Source organism: Narcine bancroftii, chromosome 1, assembly GCF_036971445.1.
Source record: "Narcine bancroftii isolate sNarBan1 chromosome 1, sNarBan1.hap1, whole genome shotgun sequence".
Lineage (NCBI taxonomy): Eukaryota > Metazoa > Chordata > Chondrichthyes > Torpediniformes > Narcinidae > Narcine > Narcine bancroftii.
This window is the reverse complement of record NC_091469.1, coordinates 362,877,623-362,903,031: the sequence shown is the minus strand read 5'-3', so window position 1 is coordinate 362,903,031 and position 25,409 is coordinate 362,877,623. Positions and strand designations below refer to the sequence as shown.

General features: G+C 39.8%; 1 protein-coding gene across 4 annotated transcripts in view; it reads left to right on the top strand.

Moving 5' to 3' along the window:
- LOC138750405 (contactin-associated protein-like 2) overlaps positions 1-25,409 on the top strand; it is a 2,015,431-nt gene that overhangs the window by 1,615,338 nt on the left and 374,684 nt on the right. For all 4 annotated transcript variants that reach the window (XR_011349326.1, XM_069912458.1, XM_069912468.1 and 1 more), the window contains exons 14-15: positions 6,301-6,457; positions 21,931-22,058. Coding sequence is in view for 3 of the 4 variants with exons in the window: in XM_069912458.1 (XP_069768559.1) it covers positions 6,301-6,457; positions 21,931-22,058 (285 nt within the window). In the remaining variant the exon portion in view is untranslated. The remainder of the gene's footprint in view (positions 1-6,300; positions 6,458-21,930; positions 22,059-25,409) is intronic.

Sequence of the window (25,409 nt, the reverse complement as noted above, 5' to 3'; positions counted from 1 at the left end):
GAATCATAATGCACAAGGAATAGATTACGGGACCAAGTATGCATCCTTAACGTGTCTTTTTCATTGATTGTCAGTACGAAGGTGTTGATCTGCTCCACAACCAAACAATCACAAGAGACATCAATGCAATCGACTGTTAGTTGTTGAGAAACATCACCTTGCACTTCTCGGGCAGTGGTATAATGGATGTTCTTTGAAGTAGGTTGCGGATGTATGTAAAAAATGTCTATGAAAACGCCAGCCAGTTGGTTCATACAGGTTTTAAGGACACGGCCAGATACACCATCTGGGCTGGATGGTTTTTGAATATTCACCCTTGTGAAGTTCTGTTCATGCCAGCCTCAGAGACTGGGAGCACTCACTGGTGGCTCTGGGTGCTTGTGAGATTTCTTCATTGTTTTCCCTTTCAAGCTGACTTTAGAAGGTATTGAGCTTGTCCAGAGGACATGTATCACAGTTAATGATACTACCTGGCTTCACTTTATAGGATGTAATGGCATGCAAGCCCTGCCACAGCTGTCATGCATCTATCTAAGCCTCCAGTTTAATCTCTATTGAAAAGTGACCTTCTGAAGATTGCACTTGATCTCTATATATTTCTGAATCTGTTGACCTAAAGTCCATTGCAGCATGTTCATTCAATCTGCCACCATCTTTGAATGTTGTCCAGTCATAAAGCTGCTTTTCTGTTTCCCAAGACCGACTCTGTACAGTCTTCACTGCTAATTCTGAGCTCTTCAGCTTCTACCTGTGTGCATAGCCAGGTGGTCTGACTTTCCAAAGTAGGGACAAGGAATGAAGCGGAAGACATCTTTGACAGTAGCATTGCCATGGTTGAGCATGTTTGATTCTCTGGTGTTTCAAGATGCGTGCTGGTGATAGTTTGGGAGAAACTTCTTTAAGTTGGCCTGGTTGAAGTAACCAGCAATGACTGAGAAGGCATTGCAAAACAGTATAGCTTGAAAAGAAGTAATGACGAAGATATCCACAGAAATGGGTTGGAGGCATAAATGCAATTTCATTCAAAAGACCAATTTGCTTTCCATAAGGTATCATTATGTGAATTACCATACAGATGCATTTTCTGAAAACAAACTATCATTTAAAATGGATAAACACTGTTTGATAACCACAAGGACTGCAAATCCTGCTGCTTTCTGCATCAGGCTGTCAATCTACAAAATTGCTTCACAACTGAGATATTTTGTGGAATTTGATATTACACAGTAAACAGCAACTTGGGCTAGAATTTTAACATTGAAAGTAAAATTCAGTTGTAGACACAAGTTGAATGTGTTCAGACAGAAAGCAAATATTGTTGTTTAAAACCAAGTGAAAAGGTTATTGCTATCTTTCATCACTTTTGGGTTAGCATTTCTTTTACTTCAGAAAGTTTGAAGAGAAAATGATGGAGTTGATTATTTCATTCCCATCAAAGACAACCTTTGTGAGCTGGCAAGCTGATGACATGCATTTGGATCTGTAGAAATAACTTTGAATCCTGACAAGAGAATGATTGTTCATACAACACTAACATGATTTTTGGATTGGAGATTGGAACCTTCCAATGGGAAAATGAAACTGTCATTCACAGAGAATGTAATTTACTCGATCAATATTGTGCATGATTCCACCTTTTTTTTTTTTCTCACTCCATAGCTTGTTCAGTTAGGTAAGGACTTGCACAGATCATTGCTTGTAGCACAAAAAATGTCAAAATTTGAAGTGATTGGTGTCCGTTGAGAATAGGAGAGATTGAAACAAGAGGTCATGAGTTGAGAGTTAAGGGGCAAAAGTTTAAAAGTAACATGAAGGGGAACTTCTTCACTCAGAGAGTGGTGGCTGTATGGAATGAGCTTCTGGGAGAAGTAATGGTGGCAGGGTCAATTTTGTCATTTAAGGAAAAATTGGATAGGTATATGGATGGGAGGGGAATGGAGGGTTATGGGCAGGGCGCAGGTAGATGGGACTAGAGGAGAATACTTAGTTCAGTGTAGACTAGAAGGGCCAAATGGCCTGTTTCTGTGCTTTAATTGTTATATGGTTATTTTGCAAAAATGTGGGTGCAAAGTGGAGAATATTGAGAATTAATACACTAATGCCCCCCCCCCCCACCAAGTATCTGGAATTTATGGATTGGTAGATGCCAGATAAGCGAATTTGCTGGTTGTTTGAGATTGTGTGTTGCGTAGATTGTGACACTAGGGGCTACCGATTTAAATCTTTTAAATTTTTTTACTGTTGATTTTCCGTGATTTTTTTGCTGGTTGCCTGAGGCTGCCCATTGCTTGAATTAAGGATAATAGGGATTTTATTGTCTCCAAAACTATAAGGTATAGTAATTTAAAAGGATAGACAGGAAGGTAAGGGAGATGATGTAGCCTTTTTAATTAAGGGTATCAAAACGATGGTGAGATAAGCCAAGAAGGAAATGTTGAACCAATCCAGGCAGAGATTAGGAAGAATAAGGGGAAAAATTCACTGGTGAGAATAGTCCATGGGCCACAAATAATAACATATCCATCATGTATAAGAATGGAACATCAGTTGTCATGGGGAATTTTTAACCTTCATGATGATTGATCAAACTAGTCCAAGCATCTGTGATCATTTTCTTGAACAGCATGTTTGAATCCAAGAACACAAAATCTTCATTCTTGCCCTGTGTAATAAGAAGGTACAATTAATTACCTCATTGTTGGGGATCCTCTCGGAAAGAGTGATCACAGTAAGATTGAATTAATAATACAGTTGGAGGGTAAAAAAAAATACGATTATAAACCAGAGGAGACTGCAGTGGAATGAGGGTGAGGTCGTGCAGTGTAAACTGGGAACACAGAATTATACAATGGGACAGTTCAGAAAAAGTGGAAGATTTTCAAATAATTGTTTCATCGTGTTGAACAAAACTATATTCCAATACAAAAAAAAACAAGGGCAGTAAGTTCACCCATGGATTTGAAGAATAGGGCAGTTATGGGGAATGGGCAAGTCAGTAGAGTTGAATCCACAGCCAGAGCAGCCATGATCTTATCAAATAACAGAGCAGGCCCAATGGGCCAGATGGCCTACTCCTGCATCTATTTCTTATCTTCTCATTTTGTGGGTGACAACACTGTTACAGCACCAGCAATCTGGTATGAATCCGGCACTGTCTGTAAGAAGTTTGTACATTTTTCCCGTAACCTGCATGGGCTTTCTCTGAATGTTCCTGCTGGCTCCCACCCTCCTAAATGTACATGGTTTGCAGGTAAATTGGGTGAAATTGGGCTGCATGGATTTTATAGGTCGGAAGGTCCTTCTACCATGTTGTATCGTTAAAAGTTAAAATAAAATAATAAAATGTTTTACAATCCACAGACCAGCTTTTCTCCTTGGCCCTCTCTCCTGATTGTTATCTGAATAAATCAAGGAATGATTTTTACTTTTAAACACTTAAAGGTAACACTGGATGACAACATATTAGATAGACATTTCATCCCTTGACCAATTTTCCTTTCTAATAGAATTATCGGGAAGGTGTGGAGAGGTTTTTTTTTTAAAAAGGGGTAGAAAAGATTTACCAGGATGCTGCCTGTACTAGAGGGCATAAGCTCTATGGAGAGGTTGAAAGGACTTCTGTTATCTCCTCTGGAATGTCAGAGGCTGGGGAAAATTCTGATTGAAGCTTATGTAATTATGAGATTCACTGATTAGAGGAAGCAGTTACAATATTTTCTCCCAAGTTAAAAATGTCAAATCCTAGAATTTAAGACCTGCTTAAAATGCTTTTAAGGGGCCATATTTGAAGGCAATGTGTGGGCAAGATTGGGGGGTGCCTAAACAGGTTGGTCAGGAGTAATGGAAAAAACAGATAAAATATTAATATTTAAAAGGATTCTAGATAGACACACAACCATGCAGGTAACAGAGGGACATATCATGCACAAGCGACAACGTTTTAGTTTAATTTGTCAATGTCAGTGCAGATAGACATTGTCTGCCAAAGACTCAGTTCTGTTGCTGTACTATCCATAGCAAAAGACAATCTGCTGGAGGAACTTAGTGAGTCAAGCCTCATCTGTAGGAGAACAAGAATTGTTAATATTTCAGACCAGAACTCTGCATCAAGGCTGGATAGTTCTGTGTAACTTTTCTTTCTTTTTAAGATATGATTTTAATAAAGAACTTGTACAAATAAAAAGGACACAATTCAATAAGATAGTATTGACAGTTACACAAATTAAATAAGACATTCCGTATAATGCTAATATACATAAATTGTAAATCATATCCATAATTCATATTCTAAATATAGGTTCCTAACCTTTTTATCCAGAATCGTCAGGACCAGACACCTGCTGTTGTTTGGAATCTTTTGGATTTCAGAATCATTTTGATTTCAGTCCCTTTAAGCAAATGCCTCACTCTAGCAAACCACTCCCCCCCCCCCAATCTAACTCCAGACACGGCAGCGGGAGCATATTGCTGCTGAGCCTGGAGTTTACGGAGCACCGCAGCAGATCGTGGCGACGGCTCAATGCGGGAGAATGGCTGTCTTCGATACCCATAATCCCCCAAGTAGCTGGAACCAGAGCAGTGGGGGATTATTGGTAAGAACGATGGCCGTTGCTCCCACATTGAGCCAGCTGCTGCCTGCTTCTCTCCCACTGGGTGCTCAGGGCCTCACCTTTCCACTAAAGGTAAGTCCATGGAGCAAGGGCGGGGATGATGGGGATGGGGGTGGGGGGTCTACCACTGAAAATTTATTACAGATTGTCAGATGTTATATGATTAGTATTAAAAGAAAAACAAAGGTAGAAAAAAATGATATAAAGAACGTGGAAAAGATGCGTCCAACAATTTAATTACATTGGAGTCAATTTATAAAATAAGATAGTGAGTCATAAATGACCCATATAACTTCTGGAATCTTATCTGAATTATTAATTGAATAACAAAGCTTTCCCATATTCAAACAGCACATGATGTCACGCAACCACTGATCATGAGTAGGTGGGGCAGCATCCTTCCATTTAAGTAATATCACACACCTTGCCAAAAGAGAGCAAAAAAATAGAGTGACTTAACCAGAGTTAAAAAAAAATCCTTCCCTCCCATTGTACTGATGAGGGCCACTAAAGGATTCAGTGTTAAATCTATATTTAAAAAGGTTTGACAAATATGGAAACCCCTCTTCAGTATTTTTCTAGATTAGGACTAGTCCTGAACATATGAATTAATGATGCTTCTCCACTCTTGCACCTATCACACCAGGGAATCGTATCAGAATAAAAATTAGACAATTTAGCCTTAGACAAATGTGTTCTATGTACCACTTTGGATTGTAATAGACAATGACAAGCACATAATGAAGAGCTATTAACCAACTTAAGAACTTTTAAATTGTCACTTTTAAAGGGCGTGCTGTTTTGTTCACATCTGCTTATAGCCTGACTATAAATATTAAGGTGACTTCAATTCTCCCCAAGCTGTGTGACAAATTATTTGTCTGAATTATGGATTACTTGTTGGCTATGATCCAACCCATCTGTGCTGTAGAGTTTACAGAATCCTGGAAATGCATGCTGCTGGGAAAACATGCACATACACAGATTCAGGCTTCTCATTTTGTTATTCATGCTTTGGTTGGAAGGAGTCTCTTTTGGTTCAAAGCAGAGCCATTGTGGATGTTAAAATAATTACACTAGAATCCCTCACAGACTAAATTTTTAGAATTCTCTTTAATATGATCAATCGATTAAAATGAGAGAAAACCTCATTTTTAATTAGAGGATCCTTAGTGAAGGAATAGTTTCTAAATTATAATGGCTTCTCTATGCAATTAGAATGGCTGCTGAGAAATGGTGGAGCCCATTTAGCCTTTAGCCACTCAGGGTGGCATCATTGGTCAGTTTTGTCCAACCAGCATGTTATGACCTTGGTATCTTGGTCAGCGAGCTCCTAACATTCTTGTCCAACTAAACCTGGCAATTGCTTTTCTCAATATACAATTGATACATCTTCAATACTAAATTTGGCATGGTTTAGCTCCTGGATTATTATTATTATTGTCTGACAAATCTACAACAATATATTTTCATCATTTTAAATTCAAATGTTTGCTCTCAACCATGCAGTGCTATGTAGTTTCCCAAGAATCTCTCATGACAATGGTATCAAATTTCAATAATAGCATTGAAAAGACAAATCATATTTTGTTGTTTGTTCAGCAACTATCATCTAATTATTATGGACATATAAGTTTTACTAGTTAATTCGGAATATTTATTCACTCAATTTCTAATGTTCCTATTGCAGGTGGCAACCCATATACTTGGTGGATAGGAAGAGGAAATGAGAAGCATTATTACTGGGGAGGCTCTGGTCCTGGAATACAAAAATGTGCTTGTGGAATTGAACGTAACTGCACCAATCCCAAGTATTACTGCAACTGTGATGCTGATGTCAAGCAGTGGTGAGTAAATTAATCAATTATTGCATGCTATGCTTCAATCTGTGGTGAAGATTAAATTTTTTTTAAAATGCACGCCCCAAATCTTTACGCGAACTAACGTTTTCCAATATTCTTTCAAGAATTGCCATCAGTTCTCTAAAAGAGATTCATCTTAAAGAAAGATGTTCAATGCGTATATTGGCTTGTATTGCACAGGTTCTATTACCTCATCCAAATGACAATCCTTCTTGTCGAAGTCTGTTTTTAAAAAAAAAAAAAAAAAAATGGTGAGATTAATTGTCAGGCCACAATAAGTTTAATTCTGCTCTTATCTTGTGTATAACAGCATTAAGAATGTTGATTTGTAATCAATACACTTTCACAATATAATTCATTTGGCCATAAGTCTAAATAAAGGATTAAGTTACAATTCACCAAATAAGTTCGAAATGATGAATTTGTTAGGTTTTTAAAAAAAATTTAGGTATGTAAATTTGAAGGCAAGCTGGTAAATGGCTTGAAATATAGAGTAGTTGCTTCTTGTAGACCTGTGTGAAATGGATTTTTATTTCCAGGAGGGAAGAGCTTTTAGTTCCAGTATCCTCGTCAGTTTCTGCCATGTTCATGTCCTGATTAAATTTCCAATTAGCAGTTAGACATTGCCTCATTGTTAATCAGCCAGCTCCATTTGATTTTGGAGAACCAACTTCTTTGCATTGCATTGCCAAATCTTTCACATTGGCAGCTTTCCAGGGAGGTTGGAAATAATTTTGAATAACTTGTTGAAAAAGCACGTGATTGCCTTTAAAACGTAGTGAAATGGCATTGGATCACCAAAGGCAAACATTTAAACATTGTTTTTTTTGCAAATTAGACTCATTTCTTGAATACAAGTACCTGTATATAGCTTTTTCACAGGTCTGGACAAGCAAGCCACTAATATAGCAAAAACAACAATAATTCACTGGTTTTGTAATTAAAGTTTGGTTGTGCAATTGCAATTAAAAGTTTGCCCCTCAAAACTAATCAGCAAACTCCAAGACTTGGGAGTTAGCACCCCACTGTGTAATTGTGTCATGGATTTCCTCTCCGCCAGATCACAATCAATGAGGATTGGTAAGAACATCTCCTCCACAATCTCTATCGGTACTGGAGCACCACTGGGCTGTGTTCTTAGTCCCCTGCCCTACTCATATTACAACTTCCAACTGTGTGGCTTGGTATGATAATAACACCATCCACTAATTCACTGATGATACCATGGTAGTGGGGTTGCATAAAGGAAGGGGAGGAGTCTGCATACAGGAAGGAGATTAAAACTTGGCTGAATGGTGGACCAACAACAATGTCTCCAAAACTAAGAAGCTGATTTTTGCATTCAGGAAAGCCAGAGCTATACTACCCAGTGATCATTGGGGAATCAGAGATGGATAAGGTTAGCCAATTTAGGTTCTTGGGATTCACTATCTTAGAGGATCTTTCCTGGAACTAACACACCAATGGCATTATGAAGAAAGCATGTCAGTGCCTCAGCTTCCTTAGGAGTTTGCAGAGGTTTGGTATGATATCAGAAACCCTGACAAATTTCTACAAGGTGGAGAGTGTGCTGCCCAGCTAAATCAATGATTGGTATGGGGACACTAATGCCCCTGAGTGTAAAGCCCTCCAAATGGTAGTGAATACAGCCCAGAACATCACAGGAAAAACTATTCCCCACCATTGAGAACATCTACAGGGAACATTGATGTCGGACAGCAGCAACAATCATCAAAGACCCTCACCTCCCAGCACGTGCTCTGTTCTTGCTGCTGCTATCAGGAAAGGTGTATAGTTGCCACAAGACTCTCACCACCAGGTTCAGGAACAGCTGCTCAACAACAAACTCAATCAGAGACTCATTTAAGGACTCTTATTTGTGTACTTTTTGTTCTCTCTTTATTACACAGTCAGTTTGTTTACATTCATTATCTGTTTACAGTTCTTTGTTTACATGTTTACACTGTGTACACATTATTTTTTGCACTACCAATTAGTGATCATTCTGTTGCATCCACAGGAAAAAGGAATCTCCGGTGTTATGAGCCCAAAAGACCCCAAAACATAACAGCAATAAACATTCACCGCGACAAATGGTTACTTAAACAAAAATTGCTTTTAATTATCTTTCAACATGAAAACAGATTCAAACTTTAGCTTAACTCTCTTTATATTTACTTACTTAACTTCACTTAATTTAACCCCCTTCTAATTCTCAGCACACGTGTGTATAATGTGTGTTAAGTTTTGAAAAGTTATTTGGTTCACAGTCCAATCTCACTTCTCATTCTTCCAAGTTCACTGGTTGCAGGCAATTCTTGGACTGTGCACAGAATTTAACATGTATAAAGTTCACCAGGCCTTGGTGCTTGAAAGGTAAATGGTTACCGCTCATAAAGGTTCTTATAGGTTGGCAGAGAGAGAGATGTGTGTAGTTCCACGATTTCCACTAGTCACCTTAATGTCTTGCTGATGAAACTTGTCCCATCAAGGTTCTCCAGATAATAACCTCTTTCTTTCAGGTTACTACAGAGTTCCTTTCTGTTTCACTTATTCCAAGAGAAGCACTGGACAGCTCATTTTCTCCTCTTGCATGACATACAAGAGTAGGCCACACTCCACTCTGGAGTTTCTGTTTTAGTTCCAACAGGCTTCCTCTGGCTGACACTCCCTCTCTCCCTCTCTCCCTCTCTCCCTCTCTCCCTCTCTCCCTCTCTCCCTCTCTCCCTCTCTCCCTCTCTCCCTCTCTCCCTCTCTCCCTCTCTCCCTCTCTCCAAAAAAAAACCTGACCTTCTCAAGTCAGTCTTCTGCTTCATCCGTTGTTTTTCAGGTAAACAAGAACCCATTAGTGACCTTTCTGTGATCACTCCAAAACTCCGCAAAGAGCTATCAATAGACATCGTGTCTCCTGCTTGTTGCTTTAAAGACAATAGTTCATTTATTTCCAGTTTCTGTAAGGTCTCTCATAATATGACTTCTCCAGTATTTTCAAATAAGATCTGTTTTAAAATGTATGTATGTAACCTACTCTATCTTTTCCAATTTATCTCCCAAAAATATTCCCAAATATTGTGTCACACAGGGTTGTATGTAACTCTGACAATAAATCTGAATCTGATCAGTTAAACCCAAACTAATAAGCTTCTTGTGAAATGGTCTTTCCTATATTGCTATCAAACACCAACATTCAAAGACCAACATTCATACTATAATCTCTGAAGTTTTTTTTTGCGTCAGTATTTACTCAAGAAACTGGCATACTGCATAAAGAAGGAAGGTGAACAAACAGAAATGTCATGGAACATATGGAGGTTAAGGAGGAGGCGGTGCTTGCTGCCTTACAGTGAATAAAGGTAGATAAATCCCTCAGGCCGGATATGATATCCCCTCGAACCTTGAGGGAAACTAGTATAGAAAAAGTCCTTAACCATGAGTGAGGCGCCAGAGGATTGGAGGGTAGCTAATGTGGCTTTTAAAAAAAAAAAAGGCTCCGAAAGTAAACCAGGTAATTATAGGACAGTGAGCCTAATGTCAAGTAGTAGGTAAATTATTAGTTTTGAGTGATAGGATATATTTTGGAAGTTCACCCATGTAACAGGTGAACTAGCTCACGGAGTCGAGGGCAAGACCGTGGCCACAGCAGATCTGACTGTGAGAGCTCTGGGTGTGGGGAAAGCCCATAAACTTGTGGCTGATGTCATAAAGGTCCCAGGAGTAGCAAGCATCATCGAGCTCCGAGGGATTTAAATACATGCGAGAGTTCTATTTAAAAAGTCAGATGGTCCAACTCACTTTCACCTCTGTGTGGTTCTTTCACTCGCTGCGTGCCAAGTGCGACTACATTGGTGGCCCCAATGCTTCAAACAGCATTTGGACCAAACGATGACCAACCCAAGCATGCAGAATACAGTTTCACTGAAACTGACAGCTTTCTGGGCCTCACAGCTACTGGTCTCTTTTTGAAAAGACCAAAGCCTAATTCCAGATCAGGCAAATCATCTCGGATGCCACAAAGTTCTACTATGTGGTCTGTTCACTCGAGCAGGAAACAACAGGCTACACCATCGACTTCCTACACCAGCCATCAGTTGTGGACAGGTAAGAAGCAATCAAGATGCTCTTGATCTAGTCTTTTGGCCACTCCTGCCATGAGTGCACAGCGCGGTTGCTCCACGTGGACGGCCTAGGTGACGGCGCTCCATCGGCCTTAATGCTGGCACTAGCAGATGGCCATAAGCCATGTTTACTGTTCTAACGAGTCTTTCTCAAGCAGATGCCAGAAGATATCTGCCTCCTCATCGATGACAACGATTTCAGTGACCCATGCAAAGTAGCGGCCTGCATAGATATTCTGTGGCACACCAAGCCACGTGGTGGAGCTTCCATCGACTAAGTTGCTGCATCACGCCCTAAGGCCCGGACCAGTGATGTCAGCAGCAGGGAGCGACCCCCCAGTTCTAACTGTTGGTGTTTTTATCACCAAAGGTGGGCTTCATGAGCCCTCTATTTCCACCCGCCCTGTCCTTTTCCAGGAAACACCAGGTCTACCCAGTGCAAATGGCTTCAGCAGCTGGCCACCGCGATAACCTCCTTTACTTTTGGGACCGACGCTCCAGGTGAAAGTTCCTCATGGATACAGGTGGAGGTTAGCGTTTTGCCCCCTTGAGCCACAAAACCCATGCCAGGAATTCCAGACCAGTGCTCATCCCTGCAAACAACAGCAGTATTCACACATTCGACATGCGAATCGTCCCACTACAGTTTGGTTCCAGCCATTTTACCTGGTTGCTTACACTACAGCAATGTTGCAGCCTTTATTGGGTGCAGATCTCCTTCAGGTGCATTGCCTCCCGTGGACCTCAAGGTACGGTGCCTAGTGAATGTCAAGACCTTTCAGACCTACTCACTTGGCGAAGCCAATTTAACACCCCCACACCAGGACTCTGTGACTTTGTAAGGCAATGAATCTGCGTAAGTACTAGCGGAGTTTCCAACATTATTATGCCACAGTTCTCCACAGACACCCCTAAGCATGCTGTACAGCACTATATATCGAGTCATGGACCACAGCTATACGCCCAGGCAAGCAGGCTCCTGCCCAACAAACTCCACCTCACCAAGGAGGAGTTCAGGAAAATGGAGGAGATAGGGATTGTCCAGCACTCAGACAGCCAGTGGGCCTCTCTGCTGCACGTGAAGGCCATGTGGTGATTATCGAAGGCTCAAAGACACCACCATGGCCAACTGCTATCCAGTGCTCCATATTCAGGCCAATTTGCATGGGGCCACATATTCTCCAAGTTTGACCTGGTTCTTAATTATCACCAGATTCCCATCCATCCCAGCAATGTCCCCAAGACTGCCTTCATCACACCGTTTGGCCTATTTGAGATCCAGAGGATGCCTTCCAAACTCTAGGACATGGCACAGACATTCCAGCAGCTCTTGGACTCTGGATGCACCTTGGATTTTGTCTTCATCTACATGACATCCTGATCACCATCTGCTTGCACCAAGAGCATTTGACACACCTATGCCAACTCTGCTGCCACCTGAGTGAATATGGCTTGGCCATCAACCCTGCAAAGTGCCAGTTCGGGCTGTCAGCCATTGATTTCTTTGGGCACCGCAGTTTCCTTGCCGTTGAAAGTCGAGGCCATCAGACAGTTCGTCAGGCCCTTTACAGTCAAGGGCCTACAGAAGTTCATGGGCATGATCAACTTTTACCATCAGTTCCTACTGTCAGTGGCCTAAATCATGTGACCCCTGTTTGGCCTGATGTCTCCCAAGGTGAAGGAAATCACTTGGGACATGGAGTCAGTAGCGGTTTTTGAGCAAGTACCACCTTCCTTGTATGCCTGTGGGTGGATGTCCCCACAGTCATCACGCTTGATGGTTCCCACTGAGCAGTTGGCGGTGTGCCGGAACAACATAAATGAGATCAGTGGAAACCAGTTGTATTCTTCAGCCAGCACCTATGATTCCCATCCACCAACCCCCCCCCCCCCGGCAACCAGAGCTGAAATACAGTGCCTTTGACGGGGAGCTGCTAGCTCTCTTCCTCATCATCCAGCACTTTCTTGAAGGGGTGGGAGTTCACTGACTACAAGAGAAAGTAGGAACATTAGCTCTTGTCCCAACCTTGTTCCATGGCCTGACACCTTAATTTGTCCCCAAGTCTTCATCTGCAACAGCATGCACTGGACTACAGTCCAGCGGCCATATGAGGGCCTGTTAAAGGTGGTGCATTAGAACGGAACCACATGTATCCTCAAAGTGACCGGCCATAAGGAGAGATAGGTGGCCATTGAAAATAGGAGAGATTGAAACAAGAGGTCATGAGTTAAGAGCTTAAGGGCAAAAGTTTAAAAGTAACATAAAGGAGAACTTTACTCTGTGGCTGTATGGAATGAGCTTCTGGGAGAAGTAGTTGTGGCAGGGTCAATTTTGTCATTTCAGGAAAAATTGGATAGGTATATGGATGGGAGGGGAATGGAGGGTTATGGGCAGGGTGCAGGTAGGTGGGACTAGAGGAGAGTACTTAGTTCAGTGTGGACAAGAAGGGCCAAATGGCTTGTTTCCATGCTTTAATTGTTATATGGTTATATTGACTGCCTCAAGTTGACACACCTAGACCTGGAAAGACCCTGTGACTGTGCCACCCCTAAGTCGACGAGATCATCCACCCAAATGGACGAAAGAGAAGTTAGCCATGGACTCCATACCTCCTGATGCTAATTCTGCAAAGTGGGGGAGGTGGGTTTATGAGGCGGCTCACCCACACAACAGGCAAGTCCATGGCAGATCTGACTGTGAGAGCTCCATGTACAGGGCAAGCTGTGATGGATTATATCATATTTTATAAAACATACAAATGTTTTTGGAGGAGATAGATTATGGGGATTTAGTGTAGATCACAAATAAACACAAACACTTCACAAAACAGATCTCATTTAAAATACAAGAGCTTTGCTTAAACCAGACCCTCTGGACCTAGTGCCTTTGTAAAGGCAATGAAAACTGCTTTGCTGAAGGTTTTTGCAAGATGGTGCAAAATGAAGAACCTGAGCTCAAGAAATTTCAAAAGCTGGTGTAAATGGATTATTGCTTTGAAAGCAACAGATGAGCGGGCTCAGAAGTTTGGGTCCGGTGCTGCAATCTGTCTGGTTGCAAATTTGCTGTTTTTAAAAAGGTCATGTGGTTTTGCAAGCAGAGAGCGAGAAAAGACCAAACAGGTTTTCTCAAAGTGAGAGTGAGAGAATTGGTTTCTGCAGTCATGGCAAGCTGCCAACTTGTTTAAACTCTATTTTGAAGCTGGGTTGTGAGTTCTGAGTTCAGCCTATTGAAAACCTTTGTGGTCCATACAAGAGGAAATGGCTGGCAAGAATGTTTCACCTGAAATAAGGCAAACAAAAGGATCTCTGTGGTGATCTGCAGAAGAAGAGGTTATAATTTGCAAAACCCATGATGGGGCAAGTTTCTTCGGCAAGGCACTGAAGTGGCTGATCAAAGGGAATTGGTTTGTGTGTGTCTAACAAGCAACACATCTCTCTGAAACCAACAAGAGCCTTCCTGAGCAGTAACCAATTACCTTTAACCACCAGAGCTTGGTAAAAATTCATAAATGTTAAATTCTGTGCACAGTATAAGAATTGCCTGATGCCAGTGAGAAGTGAGATTGGACTGTGAATCAAATAACTTTTCTGAACTTGTACACATTACAAACATGTGTGCTTAGAATTAGAAGGGGGTTAAGTTATTAGCAATTAGTTAAAGTTTGATCCTGTTTTTATGTTTAAAGATAATTAAAAGCAACTTTTGTTTCATTAATCATTTGTCTTGGTGAATTTCTATTGCTGCTGGGTTTTGGGGTCCTCTGGGCCTTTAACAAAGCTCACAGCTTGATGGTTGATGTCATAAAGGTTCCAGGAGTCTCAACTGTCATCGGGTTCCAAGGGATATAAGCTCACGCGAGAATTCTATTTACATAATTTGGTTCAACTCACTTTTAACTCTGTGTGGTTCTTTCATTTGCTGTGTGTCTAGTGTGACTTCAATATAGGTATTTGGACAGCCATGGGCTGAATCAGGAAAGTCAGCATGTCTTTATACGTGATGGGTCGTGTTAATTGAGGAGGTTACCAAAAAAGTGGTTGAAGGAAAGGCTGAGGATGTTGTTTATATGGCCTTTGACAAGGCCCACATGGGAGGTTAGTTCAGAAGGTTAAGACACTAGGTGTCCATGGAGAGGTTATAAACTGGATTTAAAATTAGCTGTGTGGGAGAAAACAGAGAATAGTGGTGGATGGTTGCTTTTCAGACAGGAGGCCTGTGACTAGAGGTGTGTTTCAAGGATCTGTGTTGGGACCATTGTTGTTTGTTTATAATCAATGATCTGGATGATATTGTGGTAAATTGGATCAACAAGTTTGCTGATGACCCAAAGATAGGAGACATTGTGGACAGTGAGGAACTTTTTTTTTATTGGTTTTACACAAATAAACACATACAAAATGTTTATGGACTGCACAATAAAAGTGACAGATTATACATTTCAGCAAAATATTAAGGCACATATAGTGCACATCCATAATACAAGAGCGCATCTAATAATTTTATCATGAATAACTGTGTTTCTAAATCCCATCCCCATACCAAAGTTGTACGGTTAAAAAATAAAGTTACTTTGTTCCTGGAGTAAAACCACCAAATTCTGAAATTCAGAATTTACATAATGACTAGAGGTTATGCACAGTAATCTCCAGTAAAATAGATGGGCTATGGATCCAACAGCTGAATCAATACCATGATGGCTGGGGAATGAAGTGAGTCATTGCCTGTCTACAGCAAGGAAATTATCAGAGGACCTAGCCAGCATTTCCCAGCAAGTACCAGCTCATGGTCTTAATTCCTGTCATAAACTCCATTCCTTCACTACTTCCATTTATCCCCCATGCTACAACAACCTGGACAATACACAATATACTATTTGACACACTTCCTCATCAAGATTGACTACTTCTTCCTCCAAAGCATAAAAACATAAGAAAATGGGAGCATGAGTAGGCTACGTGCCCCATCAAGCCTGCACCAGCATTCAGTAAGATCATGGCAGCTCCACCTATCCACCAGTTTCCCATAAGCAGTACAATAGCCAAAAGTGCTGGAGAAACTCCTAGGAAGCAAAAATTAACCAATGTTTTGTCCATAGAAGTAACCTGTAATTCCCCTAATATTCAAAAATTACTTATTTCCATTCCTTGAACTACATTTCTGAGATACCCATCCATGCTTTTGATAACTCAGTAATTAACTTCTGAAATCAAGGCCACCAAAGGAAAACCACTCAAAGCACTGGAAACATACTTCCAATATTGTTCTCACAGAATTATACAATTTCATAGGAAGGGTAAGTCAACCAAAGACAAGTGAGACCAATGTCCCCAGCACTGAAGCCTGAGTTATATTTAATTGACCACATTGGACGGGCCGCATCATTCGCATGCCCAACACCAGACCCTCAAAACTCCTGGGAATCTCAGGACTGTAATTGCTCATAGTGGAGAAGAAGTATTCAGGCCGATAAACGCAGGAGTATGATGAAGCCCTGCATAAGTCAGGTGGTCAAGGCTTACTCGGGAGAAATTGAACCCAAGGTCATAATTTTCACAGCCTTGTAGTAAGCATGGATAGAAAAGCTAAATTTCAGAGATGAAGTGAGAGAGATGGTCTTTGACATTAAGGTAACTTTTAGCCAAATGTGCCATCAGAACATTTTAGGAGAGCTGAAGTCAAACTGACCAATAAAGATGAAGTTTGTCAAATCAAATTACTTTCCAGGTCAGGCAGTGTCTTCGGGGAGAGAAACATGATTTTAAATCAATGTCCTTTAATCAGAAGGAACAATGAACATTCTTAAAATCTGTTTAATTAGTCATCGATCTGAAATGTTGGAACTCTACTCTCTCTCCACAAATACAACTTGATCTGCTGAATATTTTCAACATTTTCTATCATTACTTAAGATTGCCTGCCTCAAAATATTGTTTTTATTTTTGAGGATTGTTTTGATTGTTGGTTAGTCATCTCAGCTCAAAGAATTGATGCAGAAATTCCTCAGGGAGAGGCCCAGCATCTTCTGCTGCTACACGTGCAACCAAAATTGCCAAACCAAATTTAGAAGTTGTGCAATTAAATGGCTATATGATGTAGCGCTATTTGAAAGAGTTAATATGATTCTTTGGAAGGACGTTCAAAGTATAGAAAGCAGCTTTTAAATGAATCAAATTTTAGTCTGACGTTTTGTAACAACATTTATTTGTTTGTCTCCAAGGACAACGTTGAACACTTCATTTAGCTGTTGGCTTTAATTTCAATGATTCAGAAATACATCAATGGCAGATGTGTGTTGTGATAATGCATTCAGATAAAATTACCAGAGCCTATTTGAGATTTAAATCTAATTTAATGTCTTGGCTAGTTTCCTGTGCATATTTATGTTGATTGTACTCTTATCCTGCATGTTCCATACATCTCATTGGAGTAAATTTTTACATCTGTGCCCTTTGGTTTTTGTGAACCTCTGTAAATCCATTATCACAATCCTGTAAGTAAATTGGTAAATCAATGCTTTTCATTCCATGAACTTCTTGACCGGTATTCTAATTCAGTACAGCTCCACACCGATTAAATGATAATGACAAATGGAGGTTTAAAACTCGTTAACTTTATAGAATATACTTAGAAGAATATTAATGTAATAACTTTACATACTGTAAGTCTAATATGGATAATCAATTTCAGAGCAAGTAACAAAATAGCAAATAAGCAAGTTCAATAAACCATATATTACAATCCTGGTAAAGTCATCATTATCATTTAAATTTATCGCCTGCCTTTCCTCAAATCAGTTTGTGAATCGGTGAACATGTTTGGAATCCATTTGTGAGATGTATGAGTTAGGGATTGTAATATTTTTGAAACAATATTTGGACATAAATTGTCATCTGATAAATACAGCAGTTCCTGGATAACTGTGCCTTCAATGCCATGAAAGTTCCACGTTTGTTTGCAGAACTATTCTCATCAATTACTCTGGGGAGTTCGGCAATTGATATTAAAGGTCAGCTTTTCACAATAGGAATAGTTAGGATATCACCATTCAACAATAAATCAAGAAACAGGAACATAAAACAATCTGCTGAAGGAACTCGGCAAGTCGACCAGCATCAGCTGGATAAAAAGAATTATCAATGTTTTGGATTGGAGCCCTTCACTAAGACTAATCCATCAGCAGTCTTTCATCAAGACTCTTCCTCTAGCAGATTGATTCTAATATCTGCAGTCTTTTGTTTCCATCATGAAATAGGTTTTGGTACATGAGTGGTTAAAATTTGCTGGCCACAGTACTCCAGATGTATTCTCGCCAATGTCCTGTATAACTGAAGCAAAACCTCCCTGGCAATATGCAATAGTATTTTAAACACTCTCCCATTCCGTTACTGTGACTTCACACCAGTTGTTTGTAAACCAAACTTGGAAACCCAGATTGCTCTGCAATCTTTCACCATTTAGACGATATGTTTTATGTACAATATACCATAATTTCTTGTGACAAAGGAGAAAATTTAACCCATTTATTTGTGCCCGCTCTCAGGATATTTCTATCAGGCCTTTAATCTGGTGTCTCTCACATGCATGTCAACCCTCCCTGGTTCTCTTACCACTTTCCTTCACTGGGGGCAGCTCAGAATCACTGGTCCACCTGCCAATACATCTTTGGTATGTGGAAAAAAAAGAGAGCCAAGGGTAAAATTCCACACTGCAATGGAGAAAATGTGCAAACTCCACCAGAGCTCAGAAATGAACCCATATCACAAAAGAAATGTCACACTCTGCAGACACTGTGAATGCAGAAAAAAAAGAGAAATGCTGGAGAAATATGGCAGGTCACACAGCATCCATAGGAGGTAAATATATAATTTGGTATTAGTGGAAATTCTGTATTTGTGTATTATCAATTAAGATCTTTTGTAAAACAGATATGTGGTCGTCATATGATCTTATTGCCTGATTCTAATTTTGAGGAATATGTACTTTCAATACCAAAAAAGGGATATATATCTGATTTTTATTGTATTATACAAGAAACTGAAAGTAAAAAAGATTGGGATAAAGATAAATTGAAATGGGAAAAAGATTTAGGTTTTACAATAGCTGAAGCAGCCTGGATGGAAATTTGTCAGAATAGTATTTGGAAATTAATTAATGCTAGATTAGTGATGATTAATTATAATTTTATACATCAGTTATATTTAACACCGGAGAAACTAAAAAAGTTTGGCCTTAGTAAGTTGGATTGCTGTTTTCGTTGTGACCAGGCGGCTAATACTTTTTGCATACTGTCTGGCTTTGTGATCGATTGCAACAGTTTTGGAAAGGTATTCAATCTATACTTAATAGTTTATATAATATCCGTCTTGTATTAGATCCTAATATATTTTTATTAGGGAATATGCAATCACCAATTGATTTAGGTTTAAAGGATTATCAGATTTCCTTTATCTATTTAGCTTTAGCTGTGGCAAAGAAATGTATAGCACTTACTTGGAAAGATAGAAATATATTAACTTTAGATAGGTGGCATTTGGAGATATAATCCTGTTTGACCATGGAAAGGAAATCTTTTTCAATTCAGGATAGGATGTCTTTTTATAGGTCAAAGTGGACTCCGTTTGTTAAATATATGCATTTAAGTTTGCTTTAAATATGTTTTTAAGTGTGATATTTTAGTATTGATAACTTTTTTGTTAGTATCTTTACATGTTACATTTTATCTTTCTTTTTGTAGTTGGCTTTTTTTCTTATATAATATTGTTAATTTTATTAACTCTTCACTCTTTATTTGGGGGGGGGTTAGATTAATTTTAAGTTAGGTTATTAATGTTGTGTAATAATCATTGCGGGGGGTTAGTTTATTTAGTTTACCTATGTGGTACTGTAATTTTATTATCTTACTTTTATTCTTTTTAAATGTAATCCTTTATTTTATTCATGTTTATAAAATCTTAAATAAAGTTTAAATAATAATTTGACGTTGATAGGAGAACAGGAGAGGAAAGGTGAGAAATGATCGAGGGAATGGTTGGCTCTATGAATGCAGAGCTGGAGGAAAGGAAACAGGGGGAACAGGAAAGAGAGAGAGCTAGATGAAAGGATAAATTGAGAGAAGGATGGGGAGAGACAGGAGTGGGGATGGACTAACAGAAAAAGAGAAATCAATGTTAATCTGGTTGGAGGGTGCCCAGATGGAATATAGGGTGTTGTTCCTCCAATTTGTGGGTGGTCTCAGTCTGGCAGTGCGTGAGACTATGGACAGACATGTCAGCAAGTGAATGGGGTGTGGAATTGAAATGGATTGCCACTGGGAGATACCCACTCTTGTGGCAGGCAAAGTGAAGGTACTGAATGAAGTGATCTCCCAGTTTGTGTCCAGTCTCTCCAATGGAAAGGAGAACACAAGGGGAGGAGTGGATGCAGTAGATAACTCCTGCAGTTTCACATGAAGTGTTGCTTCACCTGGAGGGACTGCTTTTCGGGCCTCAAATAGTGGAGAGGGAGGAGGTGTAGATGCAAGTGTAACTTTTCTTGCAGTCACAAGGGTAGGTGCAAATGCAGGATTGGTGAAAAGCAATGGACAAGGGAGCTATTCCTATGGAAGGGAGAGAGGAAAGGTGAGTGTCTGGTGGTGAGATTACATAGTAGGTGGCAGAAATGGTGGTTTTGGGCTCCTTATTTAGGAAAGGATGTGCTGGCATTGGAGAGGGTTCAGAGAAGATTCTCAAGAATGATTCCTGGAGTGAAGGTATTGGCATATGAGGAACATTTTGATAGCTCTAGGTCTGACTCCTCAGAGTTCAGAAGAATGAGTAGGGTGGGGGGGAGGGGGGGAAGACTCCTCAAAGCATTTTGAACATTGAACAGAGTAGATGTGGCAAAGTTGTTTACCATGGTGGGGGGGGGGGGGGGGGGTGGTGGAGGACAAAAGGACACAACTTCAGGTTTTGAGGGCACCCTCTTGAAACAGATGTGAGGAGAAATTTCCTTAGACAGAGAGTGGTGAACCTCTGGAATTTTCTACCACGAGCAGCTGTGGAGGCCAAGTTGTTGGGTGTATTTAAAGCAGAGATTCATAGGTTTCTGAATAGTCAGGAAATTAAAGGTTATGAGGGCAGGGGAGTGGAGCTGAGTGGGAGGATGGATCAGATCATGTTGGAATGGTGGAGTGAACTCCATGGACAAAATGGCCTTCTCCTTCTCCTGCTCCTATGGACTATGCTATAGAATATTCTGAGGTAGTGAAAGCATTCGTAAATAATGGAGCTCTGCAGTTTCATGAATCATGCAGCACTGTTCCTTAGTTGTCTATTGTTTATTACTCTACCGGCATCACCTACGGCTCCTAGAACGCTTCCACCAGCGTTGTCTCCGCTCCATCCTCAACATCCATTGGAGCGCTTTCATCCCTAACGTCGAAGTACTCGAGATGGCAGAGGTCGACAGCATCGAGTCCACGCTGCTGAAGATCCAGCTGCGCTGGGTGGGTCACGTCTCCAGAATGGAGGACCATCGCCTTCCCAAGATCGTGTTATATGACGAGCTCTCCACTGGCCACCGTGACAGAGGTGCACCAAAGAAAAGGTACAAGGACTGCCTAAAGAAATCTCTTGGTGCCTGCCACATTGACCACCGCCAGTGGGCTGATATCGCCTCAAACCGTGCATCTTGGCGCCTCACAGTTTGGCAGGCAGCAACCTCCTTTGAAGAAGACCGCAGAGCCCACCTCACTGACAAAAGACAAAGGAGGAAAAATCCAACACCCAACCCCAACCAACCAATTTTCCCCTTCAGCCGCTGCAACCGTGTCTGCCTGTCCCACATCGGACTTGTCAGCCACAAACGAGCCTGCAGCTGACGTGGACTTTTACCCCCTCCATAAATCTTCGTCCGCGAAGCCAAGCCAAAGAAGAAGAAGAAAGAAGATTAGTCATTTAATGATAAGATCAAAAGCAATGCTGACACAGTCCTAACAATCTGTAAATCAGGAGCTTGTGGCCCTGAGTGGTTCTCAGTGGGAAGCAGGGTGAATATATAATCAATGAGATTCCACTGGAACTGAGAGACCTAGTTGGGCAACTTAGAAGCAACATGGAAAAAATATTTCAGGAGAAAATATATGACACCATCTCATACAGATACGCTCAAGACTGTTTGACATTTCATTGAGTTTTTGGGATGAATAATATGGAAAACCCTTCATCAAAACATTGATAATTTTAAGCTGTTCATTCTTTAAGTATTGTAATGTTAGCATGTCTGATCATTTCATTCCTTGTTTCATTTGCAGAGTTAGATTTGAGATGTATCTTATTCCTGAAATGTTGTCATATATTTTTCAGGAGGAAGGATTTCGGGCTCCTTGCTTATAAAGATCATCTTCCAGTAGGCCAAGTATTAGTTGGAGATACTGGCCGCTCGGGATCTGAAGCTAAACTAACTGTCGGCCCATTACGTTGCCAAGGAGACAGTAAGCAATCTCAATTTACATACATAATTTGTCATTTCATTTTTTCACCACAGACTAAGGTAAAACATATCGACATAAACATTTTGGATTTTAAAATGAAGATAAAACAAAAAAATTAAATTACTTTCATTTTGCTGGAGAAGCAAGGAATAACTCGATTTTCATTTTAAGGTAAGCAATAATGAAAAAAGGCTCTGTCAACATGTTATAAAGAATATCATGTAGGAATCTAGGGTCTGTCAACATGTTATAAAGAATATCATGTAGGAATCTAGGGTCTGTCAACATGTTATTAAGAATATCATGTAGGAATCTAGGGTCTGTCAACATGTTATAAAGAATATCATGTAGGAATCTAGGGTCTGTCAACAAGTTATTAAGAATATCATATAGAATATCATGAATATTATAAAGAATATCATGTAGGAATCTAGGCTCTGTAAACATGTTGTAAAGAATATCATGTAGGAATCTAGGGTCTGTCAACATGTTATAAAGAATATCATGTAGGAATCTAAGGTCTGTTAACATGTTATAAAGAATATCATGTAGAATATCATGAATATTATAAAGAATATCATGTAGGAATCTAGGGTCTGTCAACATGTTATGAAAAATATCATGTAGGGATCGAGGGTCTGTCAACATGTTATAAAGAATATCATGTAGAATATCATGAATATTATAAAGAAGATCATGTAGGAATCTAGGGTCTGTCAACATGTTAAAAAGAATATCATGTAGGAATCTAGGGCCTGTAAACATGTTATAAAGAATATCATGTAGGAACCTAGGGCCTGTAAACATGTTATAAAGAATATCTTGTAGGAATCTATGGTCTGTAAACATGTTGTAAAGAATACCATGTAGGAATCTAGGATCTGTAAACATGTTATAAAGAATATCATGTAGGAATCTAGGGTCTGTATACATGTTATAAAAAATATCATGTAGGAATCTAGGGTTTGTAAACATGTTATAAAGAATATCATGTAGGAATCTAGGGCATGTAAACATGTTATGAAGAATATCATGTAGGAATCTAGGGTCTGTAAACATGTTATAAAAAAATATCATGTAGGAATCTAGGGTTTGTAAACATGTTATAAAGAATATCATGTAGGAATCTAGGGCATGTAAACATGTTATGAAGAATATCATGTAGGAATCTAGGGTCTGTAAACATGTTATAAAGAATATCTTGTTGGAATCTAGGGTCTGTAAACATGTTATAAAGAATATCATGTAGGAATCTGTACTATAAAACAAGACAAAACTAAATACAAATACTCTGATTTCATTAAATGAAAAAAATTGTTGTATTCAAGACAGGTGAGCTCTGAACCAATCTGGAAACAAGTTGCCTTTGGAGACAGGTATTTGGTGTGCACGAGCAAAGTTTCCTCTTTTTTTATAATTGAGTAAAATGCATTGTGTTGCACCAAAGGAATTTTGTGGAAGGCAAGAGAACATTCAGATACTGTGAAGCAAATGAAACGAGTTTTAAAGGAATTGTTCAAAGGCAAAATCAAATGAGTATACTTCAAAAAAAATTTTTGATGATCAGGAGAATTAAACCAAATCTCAAGGTACAGATGGAAAGTGTATTTGACAGAGGTGATATCAGGATCAGTGCACACTTCCTCTGGTAATTAGACCACAAGCTAAGATATTCTTTGGAGTGTGATAGATTTGAAAGTATAAGCATCACTACCTTCAAATTTGCATAGTAAATGTATGTGCTTGTGTAAATTAAATACACATACATATCTTTGGCCATGTATAGTTCTGGATCATTGTTATAAGATCAAACCAGTAACCACAAAGAAGGCATATCACACGGGGGTAAAGATGAACAATTACTTTATTAACAAAAATTCACCTTCACACTTTAATTCAAAACCCCCCTTTTATAACAATGCCCACTGGTTACTATGCAAGTTTCTATAACAGTGTAAAACTAATAAATTCCCCAGCCTAAATATAACATATGTAATTAAAGTCTAAGTTATATTTCCAACCAGCCCACAGAAAAACTTAGACACAAAACAAACAGAAAACACACAAGACTCACAAAACTTTGATCTCAACCGAATCAAAGATCATAAACAAAATTCAGTTTGTTTGGTAAGAGAGAGAGGGAGAGGAGAGGAGAGGAGAGGAGAGGAGAGGAGAGGAGAGGAGAGGAGAGGAGAGGAGAGGAGAGGAGAGGAGAGGAGAGGAGAGGAGAGAGTTTTGGGCCTCCTTCCACTCCACAGCACCACCCAATGGTGGTTTGTCATCCAAATCCAGAAGATTTTAGATCATTTTCTGCACATGCCCAGTCTGTCTCCCACTCTCTCAGCAGCCCACCTTCAACTTGGCTCTTAAAGGCAAACTGTCACTTTCCAACAGAAAACCACACAACACATAGGCCAATACACAACACAAAACTCTGTAACAGCATCATAACCAAATATGTTGTTCCTGTCTGCTTAACCCCACCCCTGCATATTTGGCGGATGAGCAACTGATGGACAAAGCAGACAAGGGAATATGGTCTACTATGGATAATTCAATCATAGACCTACTACAACACTGTAAAAGTTCATGCAGACCATCAATGTCTCTGCTGCTCTATACCACTGCAACTTGCTAGCCTGCCCCCACCCAACACTTTCTCCACCAACCTTTTCTTCACCATCATTTATTCAATTCCTTCCTGATCACAAGACAACCTGACTTCACAGTTGGAGGAAATACATTTCAGATTCCAACCACAGGCAATGTGGGGGGGGGGGGGGGGGGGGGGGGGGGAGTTTTTCTTATATCAATCTTGATTCTCTCCCCTTTAATTTTATGATTGTGGCTTCTTGTCCTCAAACTCTCAACAAAAAAGTGCAGCCTCCCAAAATCTGCTGTCCAGAGTAATTGTTATTTTATGTCCCTTCAGTCTTCTACACTCCAAAGAAACCAGCTTCAGCCTCTCCAATCTATTCTTGCAACCACAGTAACCATTCTCACAAATCTTTCTCTGACCATTTCAAATTTCTTCATATCCTTCCTATAATGTGGCCACCATATTTGAATACTATGTTCTTAATCAGGCTGAACCAGGTTTTACAAAGGTTTAGCAGGGTCTCCCTTCTTTCAGATGCAATACCTCTGTTGAGAAAGCCCAAATCTGTGATTGCCTTATTAACTTTGTTAATCTTCATACAACCTTAAATTGCACATATCTCCACAAGTCCCTATGCTTCCACACCACTTTTATGACAATATATCCTCTGCTTAAGAGTAATGAAGTTATACCACACAACAGCCAGGCCTCTAACACACTATGTTTTTGCCATCCATCAAATAACTATCCAT